Below are 16097 nucleotides of genomic sequence, written 5' to 3'. Positions count from 1 at the left end.
TTTTTAAAAAACAAAATATGAACTTATTAAGGGTTATTATTTTCCATCTAACAAACGGCCCTCATCTGAGTGCTTATTCTGATTTTTTGAATATGACTGTAATTTCTAAACATTCACTTTTCTGTTCTAATACAGCTCATTAACCTTTCCCAGAAGCATGACATTCTTACAAAAATGACCCACAAGGTAATTAAACACTCATAGATATTTGGCTTCAAGGTTTCAGTTCTGTGTGAATGTAATGCACCGATTCGGTTTCCTGTCAGATTTTCAACACAGATTGGCTGGATCTCTTAGCTCCCAGCCTGGATCAAATCTTTAATGTGTGCACAGCAATGGAGAACTGGCTCCAAGGTTATCCAAAACGCGTCCTGGTGTTACACTGCAGGGTAAGCATGGGGGCACTGCCCACTCACAGTAACATTAAGATGTACTTGAGGTGAGCTGTGTGGTACATGGACATAATATTTACACTTAAATCTGTGAACATCTTCAACAGGGAGATATGGGAAGGCTTGGAGTTCTCTTGGCATCATACATCCACTTCAGCAATATGTCTGCCAGGTAACACATTTAAGAACTGATTTTTCTTAAAATAGAGTTGAACTGCAGCACATCAGTGAATAAACTTTTGAAGACACTATGAAACAAGCCTGTTCTTTACTCTTTTGCAGGCTTCATAGTGTGCGCCATCACACTATGTAGCCAGAAGATGGATGGTCTTTGAAGGGTCTTGGAGACATTTTTGACATCTAATATGCATTAATGATGGAGTGCACTTTAAGTTACACATACCAAGATTACCCCACCTGTTTGAGAGACCGTAAATCTTTCATGTTGAGAGCATGTTGGTTCATTATCATTGTTGGAGCATGAGTGGAGTGCTGTGTAGGTGAACTTCCTGGCAGCAATGGGAACTAATCAATGAAGTGTCGCCTGCATAGACTGGTTGGCTTTGTTATCAGAGAATTTCAACCTGGCTACAATGTGATTAAACAACCACTGGCCTTTAGTGACCATGCAATTTATTGTAAGGTTCTTTGTGCTGCAAAATGCCTTGCAATAAAAGCTGCTACATCCATCAGGTTGTTGCACCACTCCTCTAAACAAGCAGTTGAAACACACTATTCAAGCTCTGAAAGGCAGTAGTTACAGTGCAATGATCAGATCATGTACAAAAAAATCAGACTTTGCTGTGCTACCTAGTGAACTGGGGCTTGTAGCTGGAGAGTTGGATATATCTCTAAATTGTGCATGTGGGTTGTTTACGAAGAAGCTGAAAGAAGTTGTGAGCTTTGAAGCTGAAATATAGAATGGTTGTCAAGGTCTTAAAAAGAAGTCTGGTATTATATTTAACAATGATAAAAAGCAGGAAAAGGAAAAGCAGTGGTATATGGTGTTTCTGATTCCATAGCTCAGGAATTGGAGCCCAATTAATACATCTATAAGCTTATGGATTTGGGGTTGTGTGCTCACAGCAGTGCCAAACATGCACATTCTGGATGTAGATTGCAGGATTGCTTCAGTTAGTAATTATGGCACTGCAGCAGATGCTTGTCTAATAACTTCATTAATGTTTACTAAATTTGCTGTGATCCAGGCACTGATTGAACTAATAGAGGATTTCAGCACCGTCCTTATCTCCTTTTTTTTGATAAACAGGAATTGTCCAATAAGATCAAAGTTTTTTAACACCACATCATCAAGACATTTGTAGAAACAATGTAGTGATTGTAGAATGCTAACTTTGTTTTTGTGGAGTAGATATAAGAAGTGTTCTATGAGAACACTTTAATTTACATGGTTTTTAGTTTTTAACCATGTAATATTCTGAGAGAAATCCTATAAAGTAGGGGGCTTCTTGAGAGAATTTTAAGGGTGTTATTTTAAAGTTTTGTTTTAAAGAGTTTCCTGTTGAAAAGATCTAAATAGACATTTTCAGCCTGAGGCACTGAACGTTGTTTGATTTTGTCAAATCTTGAAGTGCTTTTCTGGGTGGTTGTTAAGATCAAAGAGCAATTGACACAACAAAACAGAGGCTGAGCTCTTGACAAGCCAAAGAACAGCTTGGATGATTAAAGAGACTTTAAACTCAGAGTTGTTTGATTTTTAGCCAAAGATCATGTTGTTGTGCATGTAGGCAAGTCATAATAGTGCAAAAAATATAGCTTTTACAGAGCACATCTTCTATTTTTTAACAAGGAAGTCATATTAGAAATATTAGTTTAGGTTGAGTTAATTTTCAGATGTCAGAAAAGTTCAGCTGGATTCTAATCAAATTCCTGCTCTCTGCACGTGTGTGTAGACATGCTGATCATGGCTGAACAGTTGGGAAATATCTGATTGTGACCATTGTTCCTGTGTGCACGATCCATGAGCTTGTGATCGCAGGCATGCTAAGACTTATGAAAGATGCCTGGTTTCTGCAGGGAGCAGACCCTAAAATACATAAATAATTTTGTGAGAAAAAGACAGTCAAGACAGTAAAGGCATTCAGTTACTTTATGTACAAATCAAATCGGGTAGATCTAAGCGGGCTTTGAGACAGAAATCGCTGCAGGATACCAAAATGTTTCAAGCCATCTGCAGCTCAGTTAGGAGCTGCAACTTTATCTGAACATGTGCATTTCTCTCAGTGCAGACCTCTCTCTGGACCACTTTGCCATGAGGAAATTCTACAACGACAAGCTATCGGCTCTGATGATCCCCTCACAGAAACGGTAACAGCCCCCTGGCCAACTGACTCACATTCAGCCTTCATCTGCCATGATCTGACTTATTTCTAGATTGTCATTCAATGGTATTTTTATTGGTACACTTGCCAGAAACATACTCGCTGTATCTTCTCAGGTATGTTTGGATGGTGGGCAGCATGTTAAAAGGAGGATTGAGGATGAACCCATCTCCGTCTTTTCTGCTCTGTGTAGTTCTTTATGGTCTTCCCAAAACAAGACCAGATGAAGGTAAGCATCAAAAGAAAAATGGCAGCTACACATTTGTAAAGGGGCTTTGCAAATTGGAGTTGGTACATTTAGAACAGCACATTCAACACATCTAAAACAGTTCCACAGGGAGTGAGTGGTGGCATGAAGGATTGAGGTGGAGTTTCACAGGTTGTACCACGTTCATTTGAAAAAACAGGTGAAGATGGTCAGACAGAAGACACCTCATAGACAGCTTAAACAGCATCACCGGTACTTCACTAAGTTTGATGAGAATCTCACTTTCAGAGTTTCAAACATGGTTTTCTGGGTGTTTTGCCATTTTGTGCTCTTGCTGTTTTCCTGAATTTTTAATAATAAAAGGAGTAAAAAGGAACGTTGTACCATGGGAAATTTCATGCTGGGACATACAGTATTTGCATGGTGTACTGTATTGCATCTTCATACAGTTTTGTAAAAAGACTCTTAAAAACTGCCTTTATGACTAATGATTTGAAGTAATTTTCTATGATCTACTCTTTATCAGTCACAAGGTAGCTAGATTATATTACTCAAATAAATTCAGTGTTATTTTGGTTTGATCAGTGAGCCTAATGTCTTCCTTGATTTCCAAATGAAATGCAGAAATAAGTCCATGTTTTTTTATCACAGAGGAATGATCCAACTAACTTTCTTCTTAGCCCATTAAGGTGTCTGAAGTTGTAGCCCATATTCTGGACACAGATGTACAAAAGTAGACTAGAATATTATTTAAGTGTTGTATTTATTTCAGTAACTAAATTCAAGTAAATCACATTACATGGATCAATTGCACACAGGCTGATGCTTTCGTCATTTCGTTTTAGCTAAGATGACTTTATACTTACAGCTAATGAGAACTATTGTGTATTCTTTAAATCCCACAGGATGCTGCCTTTTCCTTAGGGTCTACCAAAGTCTGCAAGCAGTTTGCACATCACCAGTCTAGTAAGGCTCATCATTTAGACACTGTAAACACAGCAGATAGAGGACAGCGACTAATATGTGTTTGCTTTCACTTCAGTCACGTTAATGCTGCTCAGACGGATCGGCTGTACATCGTGCTTCAGCCAGCTCAGCTCCTCAAAGGGGACATCATGGTGAGAAAGTCATACTCCTTCTCTATATGTTAGTTTTTCACATAACACATTTCTTTCACCTTCTAGTTTGCAAAATAACATGGGTAGAGTTCATGTTATTTGACTATCAAGTCAATTGCAATAAGACACTTCTACCCATTTAGGATGAATGTTTTTGTTTTTTAACAGTATGGTAAAAAAAAAAAAAAGGTTGTTGGCACAAGTTCTAAATATTTAATTTGATTTGTTGAGATCTTCTTAACAGAGGGTTATGTTTTTACATAAAACTTATGCAAAAAAAGTTAAGAAATGCATCTCATTTCTTAACTTTTCTAGAATTATCCATTGTTCAAAGTAGCTACTTTCAAGTCTTAAAAGTCATCAGATTCCCTTCAAGCAGACATTGGGATGCAACTGGGGTAAACTGAAGTAGATGGAACAGTAAACAGGATGCGTTGTCACCCAAATTTTCTTCATTTTTAGGTGGTGTGTTATGAAAAAAACCTTCAATCAGCGAGTCGCCAAGTTGTTTTCCGCCTCCAGTTTCACATGGGCCTGGTGTTCGGACACTCCCTCTCTTTCTGCAAGGCGGACCTTGACTGTGCTGCTGCCGAAGGTATTTATAACCTGCTTTGTTCCAGCTCCGCTCAGGGGCTCTTTAATCTGTAACTGATAAAACTGTTGGCTCTCCGCACACCTGAACTAACGCTGGCACCTCGAAGGACAAATGGAAACATATGCAGCTGTCTCATGTTTGCTCTCGATATTCCAGATTCCCGTTTCCCAGATGATGGAAAAGTGGAGCTGCTGTTCTCAGAGAGCCCTGAAAAGATCGCAGGTAGAATTACTCTGCAGAACATTCATGTTGTGGGAACAAAATGATGTGTTTTATCAGAATGCATGACAAGTCAACTCATTTTTAAAATGTTTTTCTCTGCAAATTAAGAAAAAACATTTCATTGCATTAATATTGGTCTCCACAGACATAAAAATTAGTTGTTGTTGTTTTTTTACAGATACTTTTACTTAGTAAAACGACATCTTGGAGGATTTACAAATTTTTTACAAAGTCTTTAGATCCTGCAAGCAAACACTTCCCCTGAATGAATGTTATGCCATCCTGAATGTACCACATTCATGATAGTTTTTTGCAAAAAAAAAAAAAAGTCTAAAACAATAACCTCATAGACTGAAACGCTTCTAGAATTTGATAGATAGCTAAATTTGTAAGACATATGTACGCTTTGTTGCACCTCTTTTGGTGCTGGTATCAGTATCATAATTGATCAGCAGTTCAGCAGAAGAATTTGATTGATTTGCTTTTCTAAACAATCTTAACACCCAATTCATTGTCAGAATGAGCAAGAGCTAAATTCCACTCCCAAGCAAAGCAAGCACATAAAATGTTCACCACTCAGTGTTCTCAAATAAACCAACTTTAAATATATCAGTAAAAAAATTGTAATGAAGATCAAAACAGTCGTCTTAGTACATGTAAGGTTCCTACTGTATCAACTGTAATAAAAATCTCTCTTGCTTTAACTGACAGTTTAGTAAAGTCTGTAAACGCAGGGCGGGGTCATATGGGACAGAAAAGCAAAGAGAGTACACATAATGTAGTAGTTGGCAACAATATTTATATCAATGGTGGCTTTGTCCACAAAAGAAACAGGGTAGTGAAATTTTAGGAGCACTTTCTGTTATCAAAAAGGTACAAGAAACTAAGAAGACATGGGAAAGAATAACAAAGAGCACAGGGATGACTCTGTCTCCGATTCCATTCAGGAAAAGACACAGCTAAACTCAAACTTGGTGGGTCAAGTGTACCTTCTACAGGAGAAAACAAATGGAACATGGCAAGTTAATGTCTTACTGCACTCTAAGGTTATAACAACACAACTATGATACCTCAGGATAATTTAAGCTAACATTTGTCATGTATATGATGTAGTTTCACTTAAAAATAAGCATCACATAATAAATAATATAAAGATCTAAATTAACTATTAGTCTAACATTTTTGACCCCTCATTAAAAATAATATTTATTAATTTTCATTTGTGAAAGAAAACGTTTTACATCCAGAAGGGGGCAGTGTTGGACAGCACGCGAAAAAACGTCCCGCTCGGAAGTAGCAACCAGACTCTTCATTTCTCAACAGGAAGCAATGTGAGGGATTTATCGGACACGCATATCAGTGAGGAATTTAAATCAGTAGATACTAACACAGGAGGAAAAACAAAGACAAACAAAATGGGAGGATATCAAAATGTAACATCTCACGTTTTGATTTTTATGAGGAATCGAACGAGGGGATGAGTTTTATTCCCTAGGTGACTATTGTTTGTTATGTTTTTATGTCTAGGTAGAGAGCAGTGGTTGAATGGGCGCTGTGTGGCGGTGGACTATGACACGATGGACCCATTAGTCAGACGAGATTCTTTCCAGGACTGGGCTCGTTATGAAAGAAGTAAAGTACCTTTTATTCTTATTTATTCTCCCTGATTTGTCATTTTGTCTGGATTAGGATGGAATCCGCTAATATTGTGTTATGTGAGGGGAAAATGTGGAAACATAGAAATTACGCTGTTGTGACTTACAAAAAAGAACATAAAACAAACAGACATGATGAAAGTAGAGAAACATTTCACTGTATAAAACTAAAATCAAACTACTTAGATTGTAGACAAAGGTATTTTATATGTACATATAAAATTATTTCATTAAATGAGACAAAAAGAGCAGCATGTTTGACAAAATTATCTCTTCAGCTGTGTTTTTTGTTTTCTACATTGTTCTTGATTTGTAGCACATAATTTTAATAACTGCTTAGTTTTTTATATTTATTACTTAAAAATGTCACAGATTTTTTGCAAACAGTTTACATTTATTAATGTTTTTATATTTTTTCTAGTTCATATTTATGTTTTGCTTTTACTTCTATCTTAATAACTCAAAGAAATATGGGCCAATAATGTTCCAGAAGGAGCTCAAATGCATTCAAGCTGTAGGAGAATTATTTAAGAAATTATGCTTGTTTAATGTGAAGCATGCTAGAGGGACAAAAAGGCAATCAAATTTAGGATTTTATTTTAATCAAAGCTGTTTATTGCAGTAACAGCGAATTGTCAACAGGTCTTCATCTTCGTGATGAAGACCTGTTGACAATTTGCACACAATTTTAGTTTTGATTAGATTCCCTCTTTTTTCAGTATCGGCTAAAAAACAGGTGTATATGTCTAAGAAATATTTTGTTGATGAAGGAGAGTCATTCTCTGGTGGAGTACAAACTTTAAATGAAAGAGGAGGGATTTCAAAACTTTCACACAACTTATTTCAAAAGAAACAATCAAATTTCCAGCTTTCTTTGGATTGCTTTGCTGTGGTTTCTTTCTTGGCCACCTACAAAATATCTCATAATTGTAGAAGACTAGTGATAAAGAGTTTCCTCTTAATGTTTCTGGGAATTCTCGTGAAAGCAACCAAGACAGCGAACAGACTGGAAGCTGCAGATTTTTTCTCCAAGAATTTTCCATCTCCTGGGAATAAAAACACCTACACAAAATCACAAAATCCCACAGCAGACAGCTGAAACAATGACTTTAAGCTGTGGCTGAGGTTTCAGCTCCAGCTGTTTTATGCCATGGCTAAATCTGCCCCCACCAGCCGTGTAATTTAGATTTAAAGACATGTGAAAAAGCGGCACGTAAACACGGAAAACACATACAGGACTGCAAACAGGAATGTGGAACTCAGCTGCTCCTGCGACTGTTGTTTTGGAGCTCAGGTTGTTCTACTTGAACGCCTAACATTTCTCTCCTGTGCTGCTTCTATCACTCCATCCCCTCATCTGCCTTCCCTTTCTATCTGCACTGCTCTCAGGTTCAAGTTGCAGGTTGCAATTTGTCCAGTAAATTCCCTTCCCCCTTCTCCCCCGGAGTCCGCCTCCATGTTTACATTCTCCTCACCAAATTTGGGCAGCTCAAGGTCCTTCTGGAGGTTTTTTTTTTTTCCTTGAAAGTGCATTATGTGTATAGCACACACTCCCACCTATGCATGTGTGTGTGTATGTGAGGCTAGTGAATGATCCACCCTTTAGTTTCCTTCCTTTCCTGAGATGAAAACGCATGAGTGCACCCTCAGCTACCTGTGTCGGCTGGGACAGGATGCGGGGGGTGGGGGGTGGAGAGGGACAGAAACAGAAAAAAAAACTAAAGGGTTGAAGGCGGGGATTTGAAGTGCAGCAACATGAGAGAGGGAAAGGAGAGAGTAGAGGAGGGGGCACACCAGAGAGCTGTTAGCACCTTAGGAGAAAGAATGTACTTCACATGTCTTCCTGCTGCTGAGAAGATGAAAAAACAGGAGCAGAATCAGGAGCTGCTCTGAAACTTTTCAGTCTGCTTTCACTGTCATCCTTCTCTTTCCTTTTCTGCCTGTCATCCGTTTTGCTTCCTCCTTCTCTGAGTCCGGAGGGAGGCTTCGGCAAAGTATTTCCATCCTGTTTCCAGTCAGCAGAGCGGACAGTGAAAGTTTCCTGCTGGCTGCGGGTAAAGTAAGCTTTCTTACTTTTATTTCTGTTGGGCTGATTGAAGCTTTACTCTTTTAGATCTCTGTTTATCAGTTTGTGAACATCAGTGTGTGAAAAGCGTCTTAGAACCACTGGGAAGTTTTTACCATGCATCTCTGGCATTTCAATTTCACTGCCTCTCTTGCACTCAAGAGGCTGTACTCATACAGCTGTGGCATTCACTGTGTGTTATCCAGTAGCTACTGTATATTGTTTTTTACTTTATCAAAATTAAACAAGCTTAACATGGAACAGATCTTACATTTAAGTGGCTTATTTGTGTCCAAGTCTATATACTTTAGGAGGTCAACCACAAATTACAAAACACTAAACAAGCTTATATGCTTAAAGTTTCATATATATAAATGAGAAAATCAATACCTTAATAGTAATTCAGTTAAAGAAGTGACACTATTTTACTGATTTATACAGAGAGTGACATATTGCAAGCATTTATTTGCGATAATTTGAATGATCATGGCTTACAATTAATGAAAATCCAAAATTTTCATTAATTGAAAATTTATGAAAATTTGAATATTCCTCCAGACTAATGCATATAATTTTTTATTATGTAATTGTCCATCACAATCATGGCAAAGCTGCTGTAGAAAGTCACCCTTACCAAGGAGGGAAACAAATAGAAGGTCATTGCTAAAGAAACTGGCAGTTTATTCATGTAAAAAACATTAATGGAAAGTTAAGTGGAAGGAAAACGTGGTTGCTTGTTCACAAGCAACAAGGATAGCCTCAATACACAAGATATGGAGTGCTTTTCAGCGATTCAAGAGTTCCCAGACACAAACAAATTGAGGACAGGAGCTCCAAATGTTGCATTGTGTGACTTAAACCACACAATGCAACAAGGAAAGGAAAACAAGAAAAAATATTAGAGCTTACTTAATTTGAAAGAAAAAAGTTCCAAAGTCTTCTATTCAACTAAAAGTAAATTGTGCATTACATTTGGAACCAATGTTCCAGAGTCTGAAGGAAGAGTGGAGGGCAACCAAATCAGTCGCATATCACTCAGTTTTGGAACACTTCATGTTTCCTTCTGCTGACAAGTTTTATGGAGATGCTGGTTTGATTTTTCAGTGAGACCAAGACCAATTTGGTCCTACTTGCTAGAAGAGCTGTTAATCAGATCTCTTCTTATTCAAACTATATGTGAGTCAGTCGTCTGACCCCAGATAGGCGACTGTGATGGACACGTCCTTTTTCTCGTGACATGCAGACTCACGCATGGTCCTGTCAGCCTACACAAAAAGGTTATTGTGTTTTCTACACCAAGTGTGTCTGAAGTCATGATTCGTGGGCTGTGGTGATGCAGGTGCACACTCCATTGTATACAATCAGACAAGTTTTGACTGTAAATTGGAGTTTTCCAGTGGAATGTAAGTGATTCAGAGACAAATCGCAAGAGCCAGTAAACAATAATCAGAAAATATAATTACAGCAAATTGCTAGTGTGTTGTTTTTTCTCTTGTTTAAATTTATTTATTTACCATTAAATCTCAGAGCGAGATTATGAGTGAGAAACACTTTACAATCGAGCCTGGGAAAAACCCCCCCAAAAGAACAAATTACTTAGTAAGCAATAATTTTAGAAAGAAAAACAGTGAAACATTCACCCAAAGGGAGAGCTGTCAGTGGAAACAATCAAAGAGATTATGAAAATTATCTAGAAGGTAAATCAACACAGAGTATTAAAAAAAAAAAAAAACATTGGCTGTGTCCCATCAGCTCAAACCAAATGCAAACAAAATGTTCCAGAAAAATCCAGACAGATCTGAGAAGACAAAAGCATCAGCACAGAGAACTCATAGTAATTTCTGCATTTTATCTTCATCATCATCAAAACATCAAAACATAAGTAATGTTGATCATTCCCCACCAGATCCAGTCATCTCCTATGATCAGCATCGCTTCCTCTAGTCACAACATCCTCTTCTCGCCTTCAGTTACAAACCTCAGAGTTAAAATGAACTCCCGCCTCACCTTTGAATGTCATGTAGACCAACTCTGAAAGATCTACTTCCATTAACTTTTTAACATTACCAAACTTTGCTCCTCTCTCACTCTACCAGATTCAGATAAATGAATATGCCATTGTCTCTTCCAGACTGGATTGATGTGGAGCTGTACTCTTTGGAATGTCTTGCAGGAGTCTTCAGAGGCTCCAGCTAGGATCCTGACAAGAGCGCAAAAATATGAACACATTACACCTATTCTTCATTCGTTTCACTAGCTTCCCATCCCACAATGCAGTGGGATAACTTACAAAATCCCCCTCCTCACTTAACACATGAATAGAAATTAACTTTCTTAACTCAAAGAACTTCTCACCCCTTCAAAACATGCTTAATATTTCAACTGTTTTTTAAAGTGTTGTTTTTAAGTCATTTCTGTTAACATTTTGAGATTTTGATAATGTCAAGTGTAGTACAAATAAAATGTATTATTGTTATTTTCATGATTGGGAAAGAAATTACAAAAAAAAAACATGATTAACACATAAACAGAAAAAAGCAAGACTAAGATAAAAGTGTATGGAGGACATGATGCTAGAGCATTTGATGATGTGGGACTGTATGTTGGGTAATAGAGATAGAACAATCTCAGTCACTATTTTGAAGGAATTGCATTAATTCAAAGCAAGTCTGCTGTTGATGAAGTCTTGATGATGATGCAAAGTCCTCAAAGAATTAAAGTTGATAGAAAAACTAGAAGAATTGCGACAAAGTACTGATTATGGGGTTTTTCATCTTGTCATCACATTAATTTTATCTCTGCCCGATCTGGGAGAAATATGTTACTCATGTTTTTGAGATGTTTACAAAGCCAGAGTGTCTGTGTTTTAGCTAAAATGCTTCCTGTCATCTAAGTTTAGTAAAAACGAAACCAAATCTCTTCCAAAAGCGGTGATTCTCTATTTTTTTAACCAGGTTTAAATTGACCAGAGTGATTTCTGTCTGCTTCCAGGCCCTCCTCATGTGTCTGAATCTGGAAACAGAGATTTGTACTCCAAATTGAGGAAGAAGAGCACTGAGGAAGGAGCTCTGTACCCTCTGCCATCTATCAGCCCGAGCTGCAGCGACAGAGCGCCGTCAGCCAGCAGTGACTCGGGCCTCTCCGTTGCCTCACAGGGGCAGACCGGAGTCGGACCCAGAAGAGGAGCCACGCAGGACGTTTGTAGCCAGGCTGAGAAGCTGATTTTTGGCGCTGAGTCAGAACCAATCCAGGCTCTTCTGGAGGTCATGACTGAACTGAGTTCTTCTGGTGCTGGAGATGGAAAGGTGACTGGAAATGAGTCCGGACTGGGAACCACCATCAATGGCGACGTTTCATCAAGTGAAAGGGAGACGGATATTCTTGATGATGAGGACGAAGGTTCTCCTTCACAGGCTCCAGACCCGAGCAGTGTTTTCTCACTTCCTTCTGAAAATGTACCTGCAACTCAGAGACAAGCCCAAACAGAGTACTCCACTCACTCCTGGGTTCGACAGCAGCAGATGGTGGATCCCATCCCTGAACAGGGAACCAGCAAGTCAAATAAAGAGAGACCAGCACCTCTGGAGCTTCCTGAAACACCAACACGAGGATTAAGCAGCAGGGAAGCAGTGAAGAGAGGCCTCTTAGACCAGGACAACAGACTGCCTGAAAATACTACTTCATCCTGTCAGGAAGATGAGCTGGCCTCCTTATCTACAGACATCGACGAGTCCATTGAGCAGCTGAACAAGCTGATTCTGGACTTAGACCCCACTTTTGTTCCGGTTCCCACTCGATGTTCTCCTCTGTCCCGCTCGGCCTCTCTGCACACCAACGGCCTAAGTCACAAAGGACAAACCCATCAGTCAGGTAAGGTTAAACAAAATGTTTGATGTAAAATGTTTGATGTAAAATGTATCAGAGCTGTTAGAAAATATCTGTCCTGCCAAAACCCATGAGAAATCACAACAACTTCATTTTATAGTTTTGCACAAGGGTTATCTGCCAGTTAGGGCTGAAACACATATCACAATAAACATTTTACACCAGTCAAAATCGATAATTACCGATAGTTTTTTGATTTACGTATCTGAAATACCGCCAAATCAGTGGTATGTGACATTTCCTTTATTTTCCTCGTGTCATTGTCTATCTTAAAGCAGTTATGAGGCAAACAGTGCAACCACACATAACGTGAAGTGGGTAAAGTGACTAAGAAAGATACAATGATTATGGGTACAAATCACAGATGAAGGCAGATTAGCCCTAACTTGAAGTTTTGTGTGTTCACACCAAGAGATGAGAGGGATTTCTGTGATGCAGGGGAGAAAAAAACTAAAAAAAAACCTAAACAAAACAAAAAAACACCACCTGAGAACTAAGCTGAACTGGAAAATCTGAAAACAAATAGCGCTGAATGTTTATTTTGAATATTTTCTTGATCTCATTTATTGTTCCTTAATAAGGGGAAGAAATAACAGGTGTTTTTGTTTCCTGCTGGTATGACATGTGTATACATAACCTCTCAGAACATTTTGGCATCATGACGGTTTACATACAAGGAATGAGCAATATCTCATGGTGAATTGGCTTCTTAAAGGATTATCTCATTTCAGAGTGGAACAGTTTAAACTGAGCATGGGTGTAGGAATATGACTGACACTTGGATACCATTTGTACATTGAATGCTGAAGCCTTCCTCTGCTTCTGTAATGCTTTTAACAGTCCATGCCCCATGTGGCCATATTTACAAAATATTGATTTAACATACTTGGTTATTTTGCAAGGCAGTCCAAAATGTGATTGCATCTGGACAAAGATTGAGATTCAAGCAAATCGACGAGCCACCATTTAGCTCCAGTTAACTCTGCATGGTAATCTAGTGTGTGTGGAAAGCTTTAATTTAATTTTCGTAAATTAATTCAGGAAAAATCATTAATATTTCAGAAATTCTAAAAAATGTAATGCATGAATTTGTAATTTTATCCTTGAATCTTAAAGTTCAAGGATTGCTAGACTACTGTAACAGACTTAAAAACAGAAAACAACAGGAATATTGTTCAAACAATTATTGCACAAAAATAAAATTTTATATTTTTGTACCAGCAAAGATGCAAAGATATGACACAATATGAAAGTACTTCATTTCAGAAAGCAAGAGAAACTCAACAAATCATTGATGATACTTTTTTGGAAACTCCTTTAACTCTCCATATTGTCTCTCCTTGCCTGGTTCTCCACAACCTGATGGCACATGCTGTATGGTGATTTTATTACATCATATCCACTGGGACGGCACCTGTAAGAACAGTAATTCTTATTCTGTGACCTCTGTCACTTATTTCATTTATGGCGTCATATGAGGAATGTCTCCACTTTGATGCAATTTGCTTGAGAAACAGTCCAAACTGAGCTCAGACCAGTGAGAATTTGGTTTATCAGGGACATATCAGAACAGGAATGTCCTTTGCAGCAACTCAGACAACTCTTGTCTTTGCTTCAACATCTACCTCTCATCCTTTACTTATTAGTTTTGGCTGCAACCTAGAATTTATGTTCCGGAAACGGGGTCTGAGTGTTTGTACATCAGCAGATTGACGTGCCAAAGCATTGGAAGCTGATATTTCCTCCTAGGCGCATTTTAAGCTGTAAGTAACACTTGTCTTGGTTCATTATTATAGTGAGTGTTTTCAGGGGACGGTTTGAAGGAGGAGTAACTTGTAAGCATTCAGGAATGCTTTTGAAGTTTTGACATAATGACTTCACCCTCTCATCTTTCTGAAAAGACTACAGTCCTGTAACAAGTGTGGTGGACATTAGGTGATACTTGAGACTTCCATGGAAGCTTTTTTGGCAGGCCCGCTGCAGGGACAGTAGCTGGGTTAGTTGCAGTGGCTCATTCCAGCTTTTCTTTTATGAGATGTTTTGGGTGGCTAAAATTGAGCCCTTAAAATGTTAGCCTACTCCCAGGTTTTGACCCTCTAAATACCAACAGCAGAGACTTTGAAGCCAAGCATAACAGGCTGAAGTGTCTGAAAATCAGTGGTACATCAATAAAATGACAAACCCAACAGCCTCTGTGCTCATCAAAGCACTTTTTATCCACAAATGACTATGTTTTAGAAATCCTGTGAGCACTGCTTGTACTTTACTCCCTTCTCTCCCTTCCTCTTGATTGGTAGATTTAGTGTCAGTATTTTTACAGTGTCACTGATGCTTTTGTTGTTTGTACTGAAGAATGACAAAGATTCAGAATTTCTTCTGTGTTAATGAAATCAGCCTATTTAGAATTTGGTTTCTCAAAATAATTCATTTCAGCTTGGAAGCATGCATATTTAGAACAGACTTCAACATAATTCTGAACTCAGAGGACACTATTGTATCAATAAAAAAAAAAAGTGATTGTTATAGCAGATGTTTTTCAGACGAGAGACGGCGATGTTCCACCATCTGTTTATGGTGCAGGCTCTCTTAGTCACCCTAGCTGTACCTCCACTGATAAAACACATGGAGAGAAGCTTTTATTGAAAGCAAACATGGAAAACACTAATTACTGTCATCGCCCTTTATTGGCAAGTCGGCATGTGTTTACAACAAAGTGTCAATTTAGTTTAATGTCACGCTTTTTTAAAAACATAACTAGACTGTGCGTGTAAATGTGTGTAGCAACAGAACATATGACTGAGTTTGATTGTCAAACAGATTGCGTGTCAGATTATAATCTGTTTTACTGTCTGGCTCCCTCCCTCCTCTGCCTCTTTATTCTCCTGATCAGGGTGGAAACAGCAGAAACATGTCAGCGATGTGGTTGACTATGGTGGCCCTCAGAGTCCAGGATGGAAAAGAGGTGGAGCTCAGAGCTTTAAAGGTTCCCCAGCCAACAACCCCTCCTTCTCAGCCTCCCAGGTAAACTCAGTATCACCTCATTTGACATACTGGTAGGTAGAAAGAAAAGGAAGATGAGTAAATCATTTTGGTTTTAGAGCTTTTGTGCTGCGTTGAATAAACAATAAAATGTGTTTGCTGACATTTTTGATGTCTTTTTGCTGCCATTACACATACAAAGGTATACAAATAATTTTATCAGGTAACATTTGGGGCTTATGAATAAATTAGATTTTATTTTAACTGCATCTGAAGCAATGTAGAGTGTGAAGAGCATAAACCTAAAACATGTTGGTAACAATAAAATTGCAGACAAGAAAGCACCTACAGCTTCAAAATGTTGAAGAAAAATTAAGAATTTTTTGAAGAGCTCTCCACCTGCTTTTGGCATTTAAAAATGTATAGAATTTTCTGAGAATAGGTCCAATAGCTTCTTCATAATAACTTTTACGGTTTGACAAAATGCTCCATCTGGCCAGGAAATAAATCTCCACCAAATTTTTCCTGGATTGTTGGATAAAGTTGCCGCTGCAGAATGTTTTGATCCCAGTCTTTAATCATTTCAGTGCTCTTGGGTCTGTATTGTAGGAGAAGCATCCCAACACCTGGATTGTA

General features: G+C 38.3%; 1 protein-coding gene across 4 annotated transcripts in view; it reads left to right on the top strand.

The window, feature by feature from the left end:
- Nucleotides 1–16097, top strand: part of LOC116725702 (tensin-3-like) — a 42188-nt gene that overhangs the window by 5065 nt on the left and 21026 nt on the right. For 3 of the 4 annotated variants that reach the window (XR_004340452.1, XM_032571932.1, XM_032571931.1), the window contains 12 exons: nt 136–186; nt 267–389; nt 500–564; nt 2637–2720; nt 2851–2963; nt 3848–3908; nt 3985–4060; nt 4523–4655; nt 4812–4877; nt 6405–6509; nt 11589–12467; nt 15373–15503. Coding sequence is in view for 3 of the 4 variants with exons in the window: in XM_032571932.1 (XP_032427823.1) it covers nt 136–186; nt 267–389; nt 500–564; nt 2637–2720; nt 2851–2963; nt 3848–3908; nt 3985–4060; nt 4523–4655; nt 4812–4877; nt 6405–6509; nt 11589–12467; nt 15373–15503 (1887 nt within the window). In the remaining variant the exon portion in view is untranslated. Of the gene's footprint in view, nt 1–129; nt 187–266; nt 390–499; nt 565–2636; nt 2721–2850; nt 2964–3847; nt 3909–3984; nt 4061–4522; nt 4656–4811; nt 4878–6404; nt 6510–11588; nt 12468–15372; nt 15504–16097 lie in introns of those variants that run through there. The other variant, XM_032571933.1, reaches the window with a different exon arrangement.

This window comes from Xiphophorus hellerii, chromosome 9, assembly GCF_003331165.1.
Source record: "Xiphophorus hellerii strain 12219 chromosome 9, Xiphophorus_hellerii-4.1, whole genome shotgun sequence".
NCBI lineage: Eukaryota > Metazoa > Chordata > Actinopteri > Cyprinodontiformes > Poeciliidae > Xiphophorus > Xiphophorus hellerii.
This window is presented reverse-complemented; position numbering and strand designations above follow the sequence as displayed.